Genomic DNA, 15,000 nt, shown 5'->3' on the forward strand with positions numbered 1-15,000 from the left:
CAGTTAATTTGTCATATTATACTAATTTGTAGTATTTTTCATCTGAACTGGCGGGTGGCACACCTCATACAGTTGGATGTAACTTGTAAATTCGGTCTAACTATGCAGTTAATTTGCCATAGTATACTAATTTGTAGTATTTTTCATCTGAACTCGCGGGTGGCACACCTCATACAGTTGGATGTAACTTGTAAATTCGGTCTAACCATGCAGTTAATTTGTCATAGTATACTAATTTGTAGTATTTTTCATCGGAACTGGCGGGTGGCGCACCTCATACAGTTCCATGTAACTTGTAAATTCGGTCTAACCATGCAGTTTATTTGTCATAGTACACTAATTTGTAGTATTTTTCATCTGAACTGGCGGATGGCACACCTCATACAGTTGGATGTAACTTGTAAATTCGGTCTAACTATGCAGTTAATTTGTCATAGTATACTAATTTGTAGTATTTTTCATCTGAACTGGCGGGTGGCACACCTCATACAGTTGGATGTAACTTGTAAATTCGGTCTAACTATGCAGTTAATTTGTCATAGTATACTAATTTGTAGTACTTTTCATCTGAACTGGCGGGTGGCGCACCTCATACTGTTGGATGTAACTTGAAAATTCGGTCTAACCATGCAGTTAATTTGTCATATTATACTAATTTGTAGTATTTTTCATCTGAACTGGCGGGTGGCACACCTCATACAGTTGGATGTAACTTGTAAATTCGGTCTAATCATGCAGTTAATTGTGACCCTTCACGCAAAAAGGGGGCTTATGGATTTCACTGAAAACCGTGAATTTTTTTCACGGTCACGGTGCGTGAAATTCATTTTTCACGCCGTGAAATTCAATTTTCACTCTTGGCGTGAAACTAATCACGCCGTGAAATTAAGGGGAAAATTTCACGCCGTGAAATCGGGAGTGAAAAATTAATATTCACGGCGTGAAACAAGGGTAAAATTTCACGCCGTGAAATTGGGAGTGAAAATAATATTCACGCCGTGAAATTGATCAGATTCTTCAGAAATCAGTCACACCATGATAATCTACTGGCACTCAGGACAAAAAGAATGTCTGATCGCAGGGTATGAGAAATCTGTGAAAGCTTATTCATAGCTGATCAACGCCAAGAAGAGGAAGAATTTTCATTCCTGAATATTCACGCCTGGAAAATGTCACATTGTAAAGAAATTTCTGATGACCACCTAATTGTTATAAAGCTCAGGAAAAAGTAAATTCTACCCCCGGAAAGCGACAAAGAATTGCAAAATCGGTTATTTTGCTGGTGACTTTCTCATACATTTTCACTGGTTTTTTGACATGACTGAAACAGAGCAAGTGAAATACTAATCTTTTTGGGACGACATGTATATTATTCAGGGGGATTATTATGGAAATGTTTACCGAAATTGTCCGAGTATTGATGTTTGTAATTATCGGTGACTTACCGCTTTTAGTGCATTTCTCTTGCCGTGCCGTGCAAATTTTTTTTTTTTCGATGTAACGAAGGCTCAACTAATCGTGCAGTATCCCACTTTCTTTGTTAGTTCAGCGACTGGCTTTCCCTGGCTTTCCTCACGCAATCGCTAAAATTTGCGATCATTTCTCCCGACGCACTGTACTCAGTAGCACTCAGCAGAAAAAAATAAAATAAAGTGGAACGTCGGATCGCGTATAAACCTCGTCTTTCATATACGTGTCTCGCATGAAGACGGCAACTTTCAGTCACTGTCTGCAAGATTTGAAAATGTGAAACAGTGGGTTTCAGAAGTGTTGTAACATACGATCAGGCATTCTTTTCTTTTCAGAGGGTGCGACTATTTACCTACCTTTTTCGCGCCTGCTGTAAAGAAAAGAGGGCCTCACCGCAGATTAGACGTGTTGCGCAAAATGTTACTTTTTCATTGTCTTTCATTCAAAACCAGGTTGCTCTTTTCCCTGCAGGGTTTGACTACACGCGATGTAAGATGCATGCGTTCTTTTTTAGTTTTGAATTCTTCAAACGAATTATTTGAGGCTAACTTACCAGAAGCGTATATATATTTGCAGTACAACATTTTAAATGTAAAAAACAGCAACATAATGACAAGTCGAATCAAAAGGCGTTTTGTTAAATTTGTCATGCAAGTTTATCTGTAATTTAATTGCTAAAATGCTGAGCCAAAATTCACGAAAGGTAAATAATACTACACGACTCATTATGTCGCAATTTCACCATAACCTAATCTTTTCCAATAGAGCTTGCGAGTTTATATTCCAATCACGTTTTAAATATTTTGTGCAAGCGAATAAAAACTGTTCGCGAAGAGAATAATTTTTGGCTACGCCAACAAAGCCAGACTCCGTGGTGCCAAACGTGTCTGTTTCTTATTTCAGGAAGGTAACGTAATTTTTTCCTGATCCCATAAACCGGTAATTTGTACTACAGACAGCGCATGACATGTTGATTTCTGTTATGGTTTTACTGAGCTCATTCTTTTGAATTTCTGGTAAAGATTCAACTACCATGGAGATTCTTTTACAAATATTCGACGTTTAAAACCAATTTCCGGCAAACTGAAATTGTGTGCTTTTTTGCAGAGAAACGAAATAAGAAACGCTTATCTTATTGTGCATCGATTTGGAAGGGTGTCGGGCAATGTTCAAAGATTTTTAATATCTACGATTTTTCTCTTCTGTTATTTTCGTTTCTTTCGTTTTCCCGAAACCACGATATAAAACAGAAACGTTAACAAAAAAATGGACCCAATCTCAAGTTGGCGATTCCAAAAGACTTCCAACAATGCTTGCAGTAAAACCTTTGCAGGCGGTGTGACATGGTGATGGCATGATGTTTAGGGTAACAGATTGATGTTTACTCAAGAAGTTCACTTTGTTTCACGGCATGGCGTGAAATATTCTCACGGTGACTGTGGCCTTTTTCACGGCGTGAAATATTTCACGCCGTGAAATATTCACGCCGGGCGTGAAATATTTCACGCCGTGAAAGGGAAATTTCACTCACATTCCAATAATTTTTTTCAATTTCACGGCCAGGACCGTGAAAATAGCCATAGCGTGAAATTTGGATAAGCCCCCTTTTTGCGTGAAGGGTCACAATTTGTCATAGTATACTAATTTGTAATATTTTTCATCGGAACTGGCGGGTGGCGCACCTCATACAGTTCGATGTAATTTGTAAATTCGGTCTAACCATGCAGTTAATTTGTCATAGTACAGTCGAACCTCGATTATCCGGACTCGTCGGGACCTCAGTAAAAAGTCCGGATAATCGAGAGTCCGGATAATCGAAAATATGAATATTAATGAGGCAACAATGGAAAAAGTCTTCTTCTATGAACTGCCCCTACACTCATGTACACTGTTTATAAATGAAAACCTATTCTGTTATAAATGAAAACCTATTCGTCATTTCTCCTTGTTCTTGCGTACATCGGAGATCTGTTGCTTGCTGATGCCAAATTCAAGTGCTAAATTTGTTCCCTTATTAATATTCATGAAAAAAACGGGACTAGAGAAAAAGTCCGGATAATCGAAAAGTCCGGATAATCGAGGTCCGGATAATCGAGGTTCGACTGTATACTAATTTGTAGTATTTTTCATCGGAACTGGCGGGTGGCACACGTCATACAGTTTGATGTAACTTGTAAATTCGGTCTAACCATACAGTTCATTTGTCATAGTATACTAATTTGTAGTATTTTTCTTCGGAACTGGCAGGTGGCACACCTCATACAGTTGGATGTAACTTGTAAATTCGGTCTAACCATGCAGTTAATTTGTCATAGTATACTAATTTGTAGTATTTTTCTTCGGAACTGGCGGGTGGCGCACCTCATACAGTTCCATGTAACTTGTAAATTCGGTCTAACCATGCAGTTATTTTGTCATAGTATACTAATTTGTAGTATTTTTCATCGGAACTGGCGGGTGGCGCACCTCATACAGTTCGATGTAACTTGTAAATTCGGTCCAACCATGCAGTTAATTTGTCATAGTATACTAATTTGTAGTATTTTTCATCGGAACTGGCGGGTGGCGCACCTCATACTGTTGGATGTAACTTGTAAATTCGGTCTAACCATGCAGTTAATTTGTCATAGTATACTAATTTGTAGTATTTTTCATCTGAACTGGCGGGTGGCACACCTCATACAGTTGGATGTAACTTGTAAATTCGGTCTAACCATGCAGTTAATTTGTCATAGTATACTAATTTGTAGTATTTTTCATCTGAACTGGCGGGTAGCACACCTCATATAGTTTGATGTAACTTGAAAAGTAGGTGTACCCATGCAGGTAATCCATGTGGTTAATTTGTTTTAGTATGCTAGTATTACCCAACTGAACTGGCAGGTGAACTGTAAACCCGGAGGTAAGCTGCACCCTGACCTTACCAGCTGAAATTTACGGAAAAAAGTTTTTTGACAGAAAACAAAAAAAATCCAAAGTCTAGTCTTTAGAAGTCAAGTTCATCCACTGTTCATCAAACGTTAACTCACTATTCACTAATATTGAAACGGAAAACAGGGCTCGACATTGCGACTCACTGGTCGCCAATGCGACCAAAAATCAAGCGTTGGCGACTAGATTTTTAGAGCTAGTCGCCAGTGGGCGACTAACCTTCACCTTTTTCCTTCATCCTTTTAACCTCAAAGGCAAATCAACCGTAGTTTTGGATAAAATGCACGATTTATGCGCACAGAAATAACAAAATAACCCACGACTCTTCTGGCTCTTCGATCTCCATGTTTCATAATCGAGCGCCATGTTTGATTCAGCAGCTGGTATTGCGGGCGCACTAAACAACACGTGCAATCATTGAAGAGTGAAGTTCACAACGAAGCCTTGGCTTTTTAGCGCTGAAAATATGGAAAACTGGTGATTGTTTATGTTCAGGTTCGTCTATTTATGTAAGCTATAGACTCGATGTTACATGGAAACTTAACAAAAGCGGAGGAAGCACAGGAAACGTGACTAAAGCTGCTTTCACATTGATTATTTACCTCGTAATGCGTAATGATATGTTTTACGAGCCGTGGCTTCCTTTTAAGTTTCAGTATCTCAGTCTTAGAAGCTTAAGTGTACCTAAACTTAGGACTATGAAGAAGATTGCATGTGTACATGATCATCAGAAAAATGAAGAAAAAAATATCAGTGAAAAAAATGGCGACTAAAAGTTAAGATCTGGCGACCAAAATTTTTGGATTAGTCGCCAATTGGCGCCTTACCAAAAATGTTAATTTCGAGCGGAAAATACTTTAATGTAATTTTAGCACTTCAATGTAATGAACATCGTTTTTACCAACTTGGACATATGATTGATCTTTTTCTGGTATTTGTTGACAGGAATTTCTTAAACACAGTTTTGCCATAGATTTTTTTGCATTACAACAAGAATATGAGCGGAACGTTTGTAGCTTAGTACATGCAACTAGGCATGAAATTGGATGCAAAGATGGAAAACTGGCCACCAGAGGCAGCCTTTTTCAGATCTTCCCGCAGATAAGCCGCACCCATTTCTAACAACTATATTTGTAATTGGGGTAACATAAGCAAGATTTTTATACTTATTTAATAATAATGAAATCCCTTGCATATATTTTATTCCTTATTTTGATGAATTTGTATGGGTTATCAAATAGTGATGAGTGAATTTAGGGAATAATTTCACACACGCTTTGTCCAAAATCAAATAATTTCATAAGCCTTAAGGCAAGAAAAATTTTTTGATTTTGGACAAAACACAAGTGGAATTATTCCCAAGTTTCACGAGTATACATTGTACCATTTCATCAGCTATAAATCATGGTTGACAAATCGCAATCATAGGACGTGGGTTTTTTTGAAAGTGGACACCATTTTGGCACGGTAGAAAAAGTTGCCATGGTAACTCATGTTATTAATTGAATTATTTTATTGAACTTATTGCAAGAATTTTATTGTACACTTAGATTCTATTGAAAGTAATATAAACAAATGATTATTTTTAGATTTGAAATAAATATTTATGCATTCACAAACTCTAGAACTTGTTCTTTTTTCTACGTAAAGTCGACTAACCTTTCATCCATTTCACTTTTTATTAACATTTCCTGGCTTACATCAGGTTTTAAATGCTATTATTTACAGCAATATTGTAAACATTTTGCTGAGATTTTGTGCACTAAAACACCAACATTTTAAAAACATTTCACATACTTTACCCTTCCAGTTTTACAGACATTTTATTGACATTTCCTGCCTTCTGTCAGGTTTTAAATACTTAATTTACAGAGATATTGGGAACATTTTGCTGAGATTTTGTGCACTAAAACACTAACATTTTAAAAACATTTCACATACTTTTCCCCTCCAGTTTTTTGAGGGTTTTTGTAGACATTTTATAGACATTTCATGCATTCTTCTCACTCACTTTTTACAGAGATAACACTGACATTTTATATGGATGGATTTACAGAGATTTTTTCTCGTGTAAATTTTACAGAGAAAGTAAAGAGATTTTACAGACATTTTGTACTTATCGCATAAAATCTCTGTAAATTTTTCCTTCAATTTACATAGATTTTATTGAGATTTTGTACACATTTTATGTCATCGTAAGGACGAAAATGTGTTAAATTTTACAGACTTTTTATGGAGTTACAAAATCTCTGTAAGTGTGCAAATTTACAGAGATTGTAATTTACAAAGAAAATGTGGACATTTAACAGAGATTTTACCAACTTTTTTGAAGTCTGTAAATGGTTCAAGTTTTCCAGTGTTTCAGCGGGATTCGAAGCCATGATTATCAGTAGCGATGCCGGTGCAATGCTCTACCAACTCAGCTATGAAACCATTCGTTTGAGAACTCGTCAATATGTTGGGCTCACTGATTTGTTTCCGTGAAGGACACGATAAATGAAATGAATAAATATTTTAAGTGCAGAGGTCATGGGTTCGAATCACCTTGGAACCACCTGAAATTTTCAAGTTGCTTATATTGTCGAGATAAGAGCGAGGATCGCTTCTCTCTTTCGTTCTTTCATAATTGAATATGTTACATATACGTCCACAAGGCGAGCGAAAGTGTTTGGTCGCTTTTCTTGTGAGGGTAATTTTGTGACGTCCATATTATGTAATCGAATCATGTTGCTATGTTGTTCAATCCTTACTGTGAAAGTGCATGTCACCTCCACAAACGTTTTCCCTTTTATTTGTTCTCCGAAATCGTCCCAAATATATTGTGTTGTTTTTAGATTTTTTTAAAGATAAAATTTACTTTTTCATTCCCTTTGAAAGACGAGAAAAGTGGTCGTAGCTTCATCCATGACCGAGCAATGAAGGGGAATGGGTTCGATATTGGGTTGGCGTCACAAATGCATCGTTGTTTTCAAAGAACTATCACGGTGCAAAGTAGTCTATGATGTCAACCTATCATTAAACCCATCCTTCTTCCTTGCGCGGTCGTAGATCAAATTACAATCATTTTTAGGAGCCTTTGAAGGACGGAGTTTAGCAAACCAATGAATTAGTGTAACACAAGTGCAGAGAATTGTTTGGAGGAAAGGACTTTTTGAGCCTTGCATACGGCGAGATCTACTGAAAGTTAAATTGACCAATCAGAATTAAGCGAGCGGGAAAAATTGTGCTATCCGACGTCACGTCAATTGTTCGAAATTAAAAGGCAAGAAAAGGATTTAAAAGATTTTGTGGCAACTTTTTTGGCAACAAACTTTGGCCCCAAAACTGGGTTGCCAGCTAGGGGCGATTCAAACGTCAGCTTTTGTGCTGTTGTGCTTTCTCCAACTGATTTGAGACGAATTCAGTTTATTATTTTCGAATAAAGTGTATTAAGTCGTCAAAACTGTTGTTGATAATGTATTTCTCTAATGGCGTCCTTTCTACAGGGTAGATCGACTACAACGTCGTTTACGCGCAGAAGTGCACCGTTTCCGGTGAAAGGGCAAAGGATTGACAGGATAGCACAATTTTGACTACCGCGTGCACTGCGGGCGCGGCTTCCGTATGCAAGGAGGTGATAGACACTTAAAAGGAACGGTGTAGTCTGTGGTCTAGTTTGTTTTGCAGAACACCGAATCCGGCGAACGTTCTAAAATCGGTGTTTGAAGCTACATGTAGTAACATTAGACATAAGCTCTCAATAACTGGAAGCTATCCACTGTAAAATCGATACTTAGATTTAATAATTGTAGATATTGCGCCATCAGGATCCCATGAGTAGGAACTTCCCTGCGCACTATATCCTCGAGTCTACCTTAGCGCGCATCTTTCTAATTTTAGATCTAACCCTTCAGCAGGGGACTCGCCTTTACATCGATTTACATCAATTTGCACAATTCGCATACATTGTCTTTGCTATTTTTGTCCTCGTTTCAATATAACTTTATTCTGATTGGCCATTCTAACCAGTCCGTGCAGAGCCGACGAAATCGTGGCATTCTATCAATAGAAAGATACGCGCAAGGGTCGACTCACATGGCTTGTGGGGCAGAGGCAAGCTCCTACTCATGTATGTGTTCCTTGCGCCACAATAACTTTAAAATCTAACCCTTCAGCCCCCTGCAACATACACTGTGCTTGGTCTGTTACCTTAACTATTCTTCGTTCAGCGAAGATTGAAACATGCAAAACAATAAACACTGCAAATCGACGACGACACTAGAAAGACACACAGATACCAGATTTGGTTCAGCATCGCTGATGAGTAAAGTTGTCAGAACAGGTTGTCGTGATCTTGATATGACTTTGAACAAGTTGAAAACTGTGTTAAGGTCTGGAACTGTTTCAACGCACACATAGTCATTTCCTTCCTCTGAAATCCAGCGTAAAAGCTCCGAGAAATGTTTAAGTAGTTCTTGTGGGTTTTTTCCATCAACCTTGTCCTTTGAAGATTTTTCAATGCCTGATTCTTTGCCATTTGAGACATCTTTCATTGAAGTCATTTCAAACTCGTCTGTTCGTAAAACTGTGTCTTTCTTCTTGAGCTACAAGAAAATGGAAATCAAGTGATTAAGCGCGGGCTTGATGGTCGACTGTAGGAAAGAATATGAGGGATGAGGACTAATGAAGGTGAGGATGACGATGCCAATGATGACCAATGATGATACCAATAATGATGCCAATGATGATGACGATGATGGCAAGAATGATAACGATAATGGCCATGATGACGGTGACGATGAGGATGACCATGATGATGACAATGACGACGATGATGATGATGCCATATGACCAACTAATAGACTTAGCCACAAGTTGCTGATACTTTCCCAAAAAGCTGGCGATAAAAGTGCGTAAAAGTTGCTAAAAAGCTTCTATTTTATTTCCAAAGTTGCCCAAAAGTTGCTGAATTTTAAAAAAAGTTGCCTAAAAGTTCCTTTTTTTAAAAAAATAAACGTTTGCCCTTTAAGTTGGTTATGTCGCGGCTTAGATCATTTTGTCCACGCGTACAGCGCTTTTTACCGGCCGGAATCGTATCGATTTTTCCTTCTCTAGCTATTTTAGCTTTTCCGGGGATAGTTAGATTTGCTCCCAGCTTCCGTAATAGGATTAATAAGCCATTTCCGAGTTCATGTCTGCCTCCTTTAAGTGCGAAGGTTTCGTGATAGTAATTAGTTCTTCTTACATATGAATGAGAACTAATTTTCATAAGAAAAAGTTCGCACTTAGACTCGCTTTGAAGAGGAGGCAGTCATGAACCCGGAAATGGCCTATCGGGCCTTCCTCTGCACATTCTTCCCAGCTGGAATCTGAATCCCTGACAGTGTTGTCCGCGATCTTGTAAAATGTGCCCTGTAATACCGTTGATCTCATGGACAGGCATGCAACAATTGGCCGGTCCTGGGGTCCACGCACTCAGTTGAATTTAGCGGACTTTTCGTTTGAAAGCTAAGAAAAATGTCGCCAAAAAAATAAAAATAAAAATTCAAAAAATGCTAAAGAAAAAACAAACAAAAGTTGCCAAGAATTTTAAAAGTTGCCGAAAATCGCAAAAGATGCAGAAATCTCAAAAGTTGCCGAAAACTTGTGGCTAAGCTTACCACCCAAGGCAACAGTCAATGGTGAGATCGGGATTTAAACCAACTACATGCAAATTCTTCGCCTTAATTAAAGCACTGGTCAACGCCGTCTCCTTCGATGCTATGATGAACGTAATGATAACGACAACGATGATGATTATTCACTAGTATTATATATAGCTCATATATGTGAGACGCATTTGAAAATTGTATAGTTGAATTTGCGCTATATAAATAAACAAATGGTCTTGAGAAGAGCAGATACGAAATCACTTGAAGAAATAAAACAATATTTTTACATTGTGTGGTAAAAAATTGTCTCATTGTCGGACTGTCACTGAGAGCAGTGCTAGTCCTTGAGGGAGTACTATCGCAGTTTTGTATCCTTTTGATATTTTCATTTTACGTTCTTCCCCCACCCCCACCCCCCTGCTCTCACAATCTTCCAAGTAGTCGCTTCCAGGTTTTGTTGCCAAGTTGCCGCAGGAGAAGAAGAACATGGCAGCCATGTTGACGAAGTTCGCGTGGTTGTATAGGGTTAACCCTAACCCTAACGTGGAAGCGACAACGTGTGACCCTTACCGGCTTCCCTACACTCGGTTATCGCCTCGAGTGTCACTCACTGAAAAAGACGCTGAAACGAATTGCGAATTATTCCACTATCCTTACCTCAACAGTTTGTTCCCGATTGCTTCCTGCTAGTGCCCTTCGTAGAATTTCCTTCAGGTTCCTTGTTGGAATAGTCCTCATGGGTACAAATTGAGAGGAGCTTAAATTGCTTACTATAAACTGGCCCTCTGCGTGGAGAATGGGTCTTCCTGAGGTAACCCAAGCATTTTGATAATCCAAGTGGTTCCCGTGACATCTTTCCTTTGAGTTAAACATGTGGCTGACAACGCAAGGTACTCTGGCACCTACCAGTAAAAAGAAGATCACAGATATATATTTATTTATCTTTTTGAAGAACGAACAAGACATATAAATATCCACTTGGCTATGATTAATAAGTAAATGAACGGATAAAGAAATAGATAGATGGATGGATGGAATGGATGGATGGATGGGTGGATGGAGGGACGGATTTGACGGTGGAGGGATGGTCTGACATAAAAAGGATTGAACTAAAGAAATGGGGGAGGACGCACAGCCGGATGATATGAATGAACGAATAAATGACCAAACGAACGAACGAGTGAACGGATGGTCAAATAATCAAACGAGCGATTCGAATGAATAGGATATTAAATGAATGAATGAATGAGCGAGCGAGCGAGCGAGCGAGTGGGTGAGTGAGTGATTGAGTGAGTGAGTGAGTGAGTGAGTAAAACAGTAAACAGTAAACAGTAAACTTTTATTGCGCCTTACTCTCCAAAGGGAGGTATCGGTCTCGTTACAATAAAGGTGATGATATCTACTAGAATAAGTAATTATTAACTAAACCATCATTCAATTACTTGTAATACAATTGGTATAAAATTATTATTTTTAATTATTTAGCGTTTAGGATGTCTTTTCTCTTCTGAAAGATTAAACATGTGTATTTACCGACTATCTTTGAAGTGGTTTCGTTTTCTAGGGTAAGTACATATTTTAGGTAATTTTGTTAATTGTGAGCTCTAAACGTCAAATTGGCAGAGCAAGAGTCTTTCATTTGCAAAATCACGGCCACATAACAACTGAGAATGATTTTCCAGCTGCGTAAATGACATTTTGATATAGACTGATATAAATTTGAAAAAAGGTGGGCCGACGTTTTTCAAATTTACCCAAATTCAATCCATTTCAATCCTCTCCAGTTTTGTCCATCCATGTACCTTCTTGGCTTCCCTGTGTTTTGAATGAGTTCTTCTATAGTTTTGAACACTCGATCAGTGCTGAAATTGCCTAAAATTGCGTGACCTAGCCCCTTTAAGGCTGGCTTTTGAAAGCAACATCGTGTGTTGAAAGGAGAGAATGGAGCTCATTTTTAATGTTATCGTACCCTGGGCAATACATCAAGAATGATTGAATGAATGAACGAAAGAAAGAATGAAAGAATAAATGCTGCAATAAAAATGGTAAGGTAGGTGGGTTGATCACTGTACGAGTCTACAAATGTATGAATGGATTATTAAAACAGTACACTGACAGTAGTCTGAAAATTCCTCATAAGGCGTTTTCGTTTGGAGCTTATTCAGAATTAATTTCAGTTTTCCAAAATCAGATAACTAAAAAAAGAAATCACATCGGCGGAGAAGCTACACATAAAGGGCTAAACCTTGCATACACCATTGTCAGTATGGGACTTGTATTTTTGACCAAAGTAAGGAACACAGAACCTGACCCAGCATGTACAAGGAAATATCAGTGAACTGCATCCAGGATCGATTTCTTGTGTTTTTCGCTTTGATCGTTGCATTCCGATAAAGTAGAAGACAGAAGGCAGATTCGAGCAGAATCGGAGCCACTCCTGTGTGAAATCAAGTATTCATGTCGCAGCATTAACCTTTGCTATCAAGAGGGGCCGGGGACTTTAACACGCTCTTCATCCTCTAAAAGACTATTTTAACCCCCCCCCCCCCCCCCCCTCCCCAGGTTTTCTGCGGGGTTGTTCTGGGGAAATACTGTAACTGTTGATTGCAAAGTGATTCTATCGATCATTACATTTGAGTTGCACGACTTCGACAACGTTCAACGTTCAACTTCAACGTTCTGATCGTGCGAATCCGATCACGCATTTGCACAAGCAGAATAGACCAAGGTCAGACTTGAAAACTTCAAACAATGGCGCTTTGATAATATCTTCAGAAAAATAAACATACAACTTTTTTGTTTATTGGAAAAAAAAATCAATGACTGATTTGTAATTGCTCCTTTTAGAAGGTGCCGGGCCTATAACATGCTAAGACATTACTAATATATTGCCCGATTGTAAATGTGGCCTGTGATATCAATATAATAATACATATGAGATTGTTTACCAACTGGCAAGCGTCAGGAAATTCCATTGTTTGCATTCGAAAAAAATTAAGTAGCAAAAAGGAGTAATCAAAACGTCTTTGGTTCGATTCCTCTCTTAAAAATACGGCCTCAAGTTTTTTTGAGTGGGCATGAATCATCAGCAATAAATAAACCAGTATAAATATGTAACGCACCTATATTCGAAATGTTCTTATTACATTACTCTTTCATTAAAATTTTTACTACATGGCACAGGTTGGGCATCAAATCCGAGAAGAAATGTCAGATAATTCCTTCACTCTAATAGACCTCTTTACAACTGCTTTATTTTCCCCATTGAACTGCGATGACGTGATCTTCCTCCTTCCATGGTTTAAAACCACTTTAAGTGGAATCTACGGCCCACAAAGCCGGCTTTTGTGCGGACGATGGTTATCGTAAATTAAGACCATCAAATATCTATGTCTTGAAAATATAATTGTACCCCTTACCTCTGTTTTAGCCCCCTTAAAATAGAAAAAAAGAGCATTATTACTGCCTAACTACAGCCTGATTCCGTATTCATCTTTTGATACCTTCTCTGGACGACACAATTCGTTACCAAACGACTTCTTGTAGTTGCAAATTTCGTAAATCAGTTATGAGAAGATTTCATGTTTTGAACGTCGCTCAAGGCAAACTGATACAAAACTGGGATGTTGGAAAATGCTGACTGGTTTCAAAGAAGCGTTATACTTAAAAAAATGTGGGATGTCTTATATTCTCATTGCGGTTTGGTTTATTAGGCTTTTAAATATCACCTTACCTCTGTGAATTGCTGCTAACTCGGACGTGACCTCTTTGAAAGAAGATGTGTTTTGCAATAACTTCAAGTCAATGACTTGTTCACAACTACTCTTCTTTGTGAGCGCATCGTAGATGTAGTCCTGATTCTAAAAACAAATTGACAAAATTCCCAAAAAAGACGAAAGACTGCAAAAGAGCATCCACAAGATCTACATATATGATCAATATATTAAATGGCTTAAATATGTCACACCGCACAGTAGGAGTGGGGTTACAATGTCATGTTATCACATTTCCCAGTCATATGATAAAAATACGCCTATAAAAAGCAATAGAAAGTCAATAATACGATTATCGTGAGCTTTCTGTAAGACCTTGAAAGGCCCTGATAGAGCCATCAAAAACTTAAGCGGATTTCGGAAAGAGGATATTAAAATTTTGTCATTGGAGTTTCTTCCAAACTGAAATTATGAAAAATGGACTTTGACTCAAGGCGTGGAAAATCTCATGGCACCGGAATACTCTCTTCCTGCTGAATCATCACTCTTCGTGGAACTTTCGGTGGAATATTATTACTCGAGCTTTCCAGGGAAAACACCCGAGTTGAAATTTCGGCTACTTTCAGTTACAAATCGCAATCAAGCTTGTGAAGCGCACGCGCGAATTTTACCAAGTGCACGCTTGTGATTGAAGAATGCGCACACCCTTTGCGGTAGACGTCGAGCGTTTTCGAAACGGACTCTTCTGCGACATTTACGAGAGAACATTTCGGAGTGAACATAGCCAAAATCATGCTAAATATCAATGGACCTATTAAAATGCTAATCTAACAGAAAATCTACATAATCATTAGCGTATATTTAGACAAGAAAGGTTAGAGAATTTGTCTACGAACGTATTCGTTCAAGTATACCCAAGTCCTCTATTTTCATGGTCAGCTTACAAGCCAAGTGGCCCATCAGGCCAGAGCTTATCCCCGGTTCTGTAGCATGAAGCGACTGGGAGTATTTCTACCCCCTCCCCCCCGGGATGAGATGCTAGTCCATCGCAGGGTTACCGCCAGCATTTCGTTGGTACCCATTTATACACCAGGGTGGAGAGAGGCACCGTGAGAGTAAAGTTAACACAACACAATGTCCCCGGCCAGGACCCGACCCCGGGCCATTCGCTCCGGAGTCACACTAACGATGAGGCCACCGCGCACCTATTTTCATGAGAAGGTTGGAAACGGCCATTTTTTTTTGTCTAACTGTTC

The 15,000-nt window shown here is 38.6% G+C and overlaps 1 protein-coding gene across 3 annotated transcripts; it reads right to left on the minus strand.

The window, feature by feature from the left end:
• Window positions 1-4,789: 4,789 nt before the first annotated feature.
• LOC138056968 (uncharacterized) lies at window positions 4,790-14,300 on the minus strand. 3 transcript variants are annotated; one of them, XM_068902965.1, is made up of 3 exons: window positions 13,765-14,300; window positions 10,689-10,933; window positions 4,790-8,984 (listed from the first exon to the last, which is right to left on the minus strand). In XM_068902965.1, the coding sequence occupies exons 2-3, from the start codon at window positions 10,902-10,904 to the stop codon at window positions 8,595-8,597; spliced, it is 606 nt and encodes a 201-aa protein (XP_068759066.1). In that variant the 5' UTR covers window positions 10,905-10,933; window positions 13,765-14,300; the 3' UTR covers window positions 4,790-8,594. The 3 variants fall into 3 exon arrangements, with proteins under 3 accessions (XP_068759066.1, XP_068759067.1, XP_068759070.1); XM_068902966.1 differs by lacking the exon at window positions 13,765-14,300 and adding an exon at window positions 13,535-13,688; XM_068902969.1 differs by lacking the exon at window positions 13,765-14,300 and adding an exon at window positions 13,451-13,684.
• Window positions 14,301-15,000: the final 700 nt, after the last annotated feature.

The sequence above is a fragment of the Montipora capricornis genome, chromosome 7 (genome assembly GCF_036669925.1).
Source record: "Montipora capricornis isolate CH-2021 chromosome 7, ASM3666992v2, whole genome shotgun sequence".
Taxonomy (NCBI): Eukaryota; Metazoa; Cnidaria; class Anthozoa; order Scleractinia; family Acroporidae; genus Montipora; species Montipora capricornis.

What these genes read in the sequence shown, in the direction of transcription:
- LOC138056968 (XM_068902965.1), bottom strand. Translation starts at nt 10,904, where the DNA reads ATGTTTAACTCAAAGGAAAGATGTCACGGGAACCACTTGGATTATCAA. An exon ending in ATCGGGAACAAACTGTTGAG is followed by an intron (nt 8,985 to 10,688) that starts GTAAGGATAGTG and finishes ATTTTCTTGTAG; the next exon opens with CTCAAGAAGAAAGACACAGT.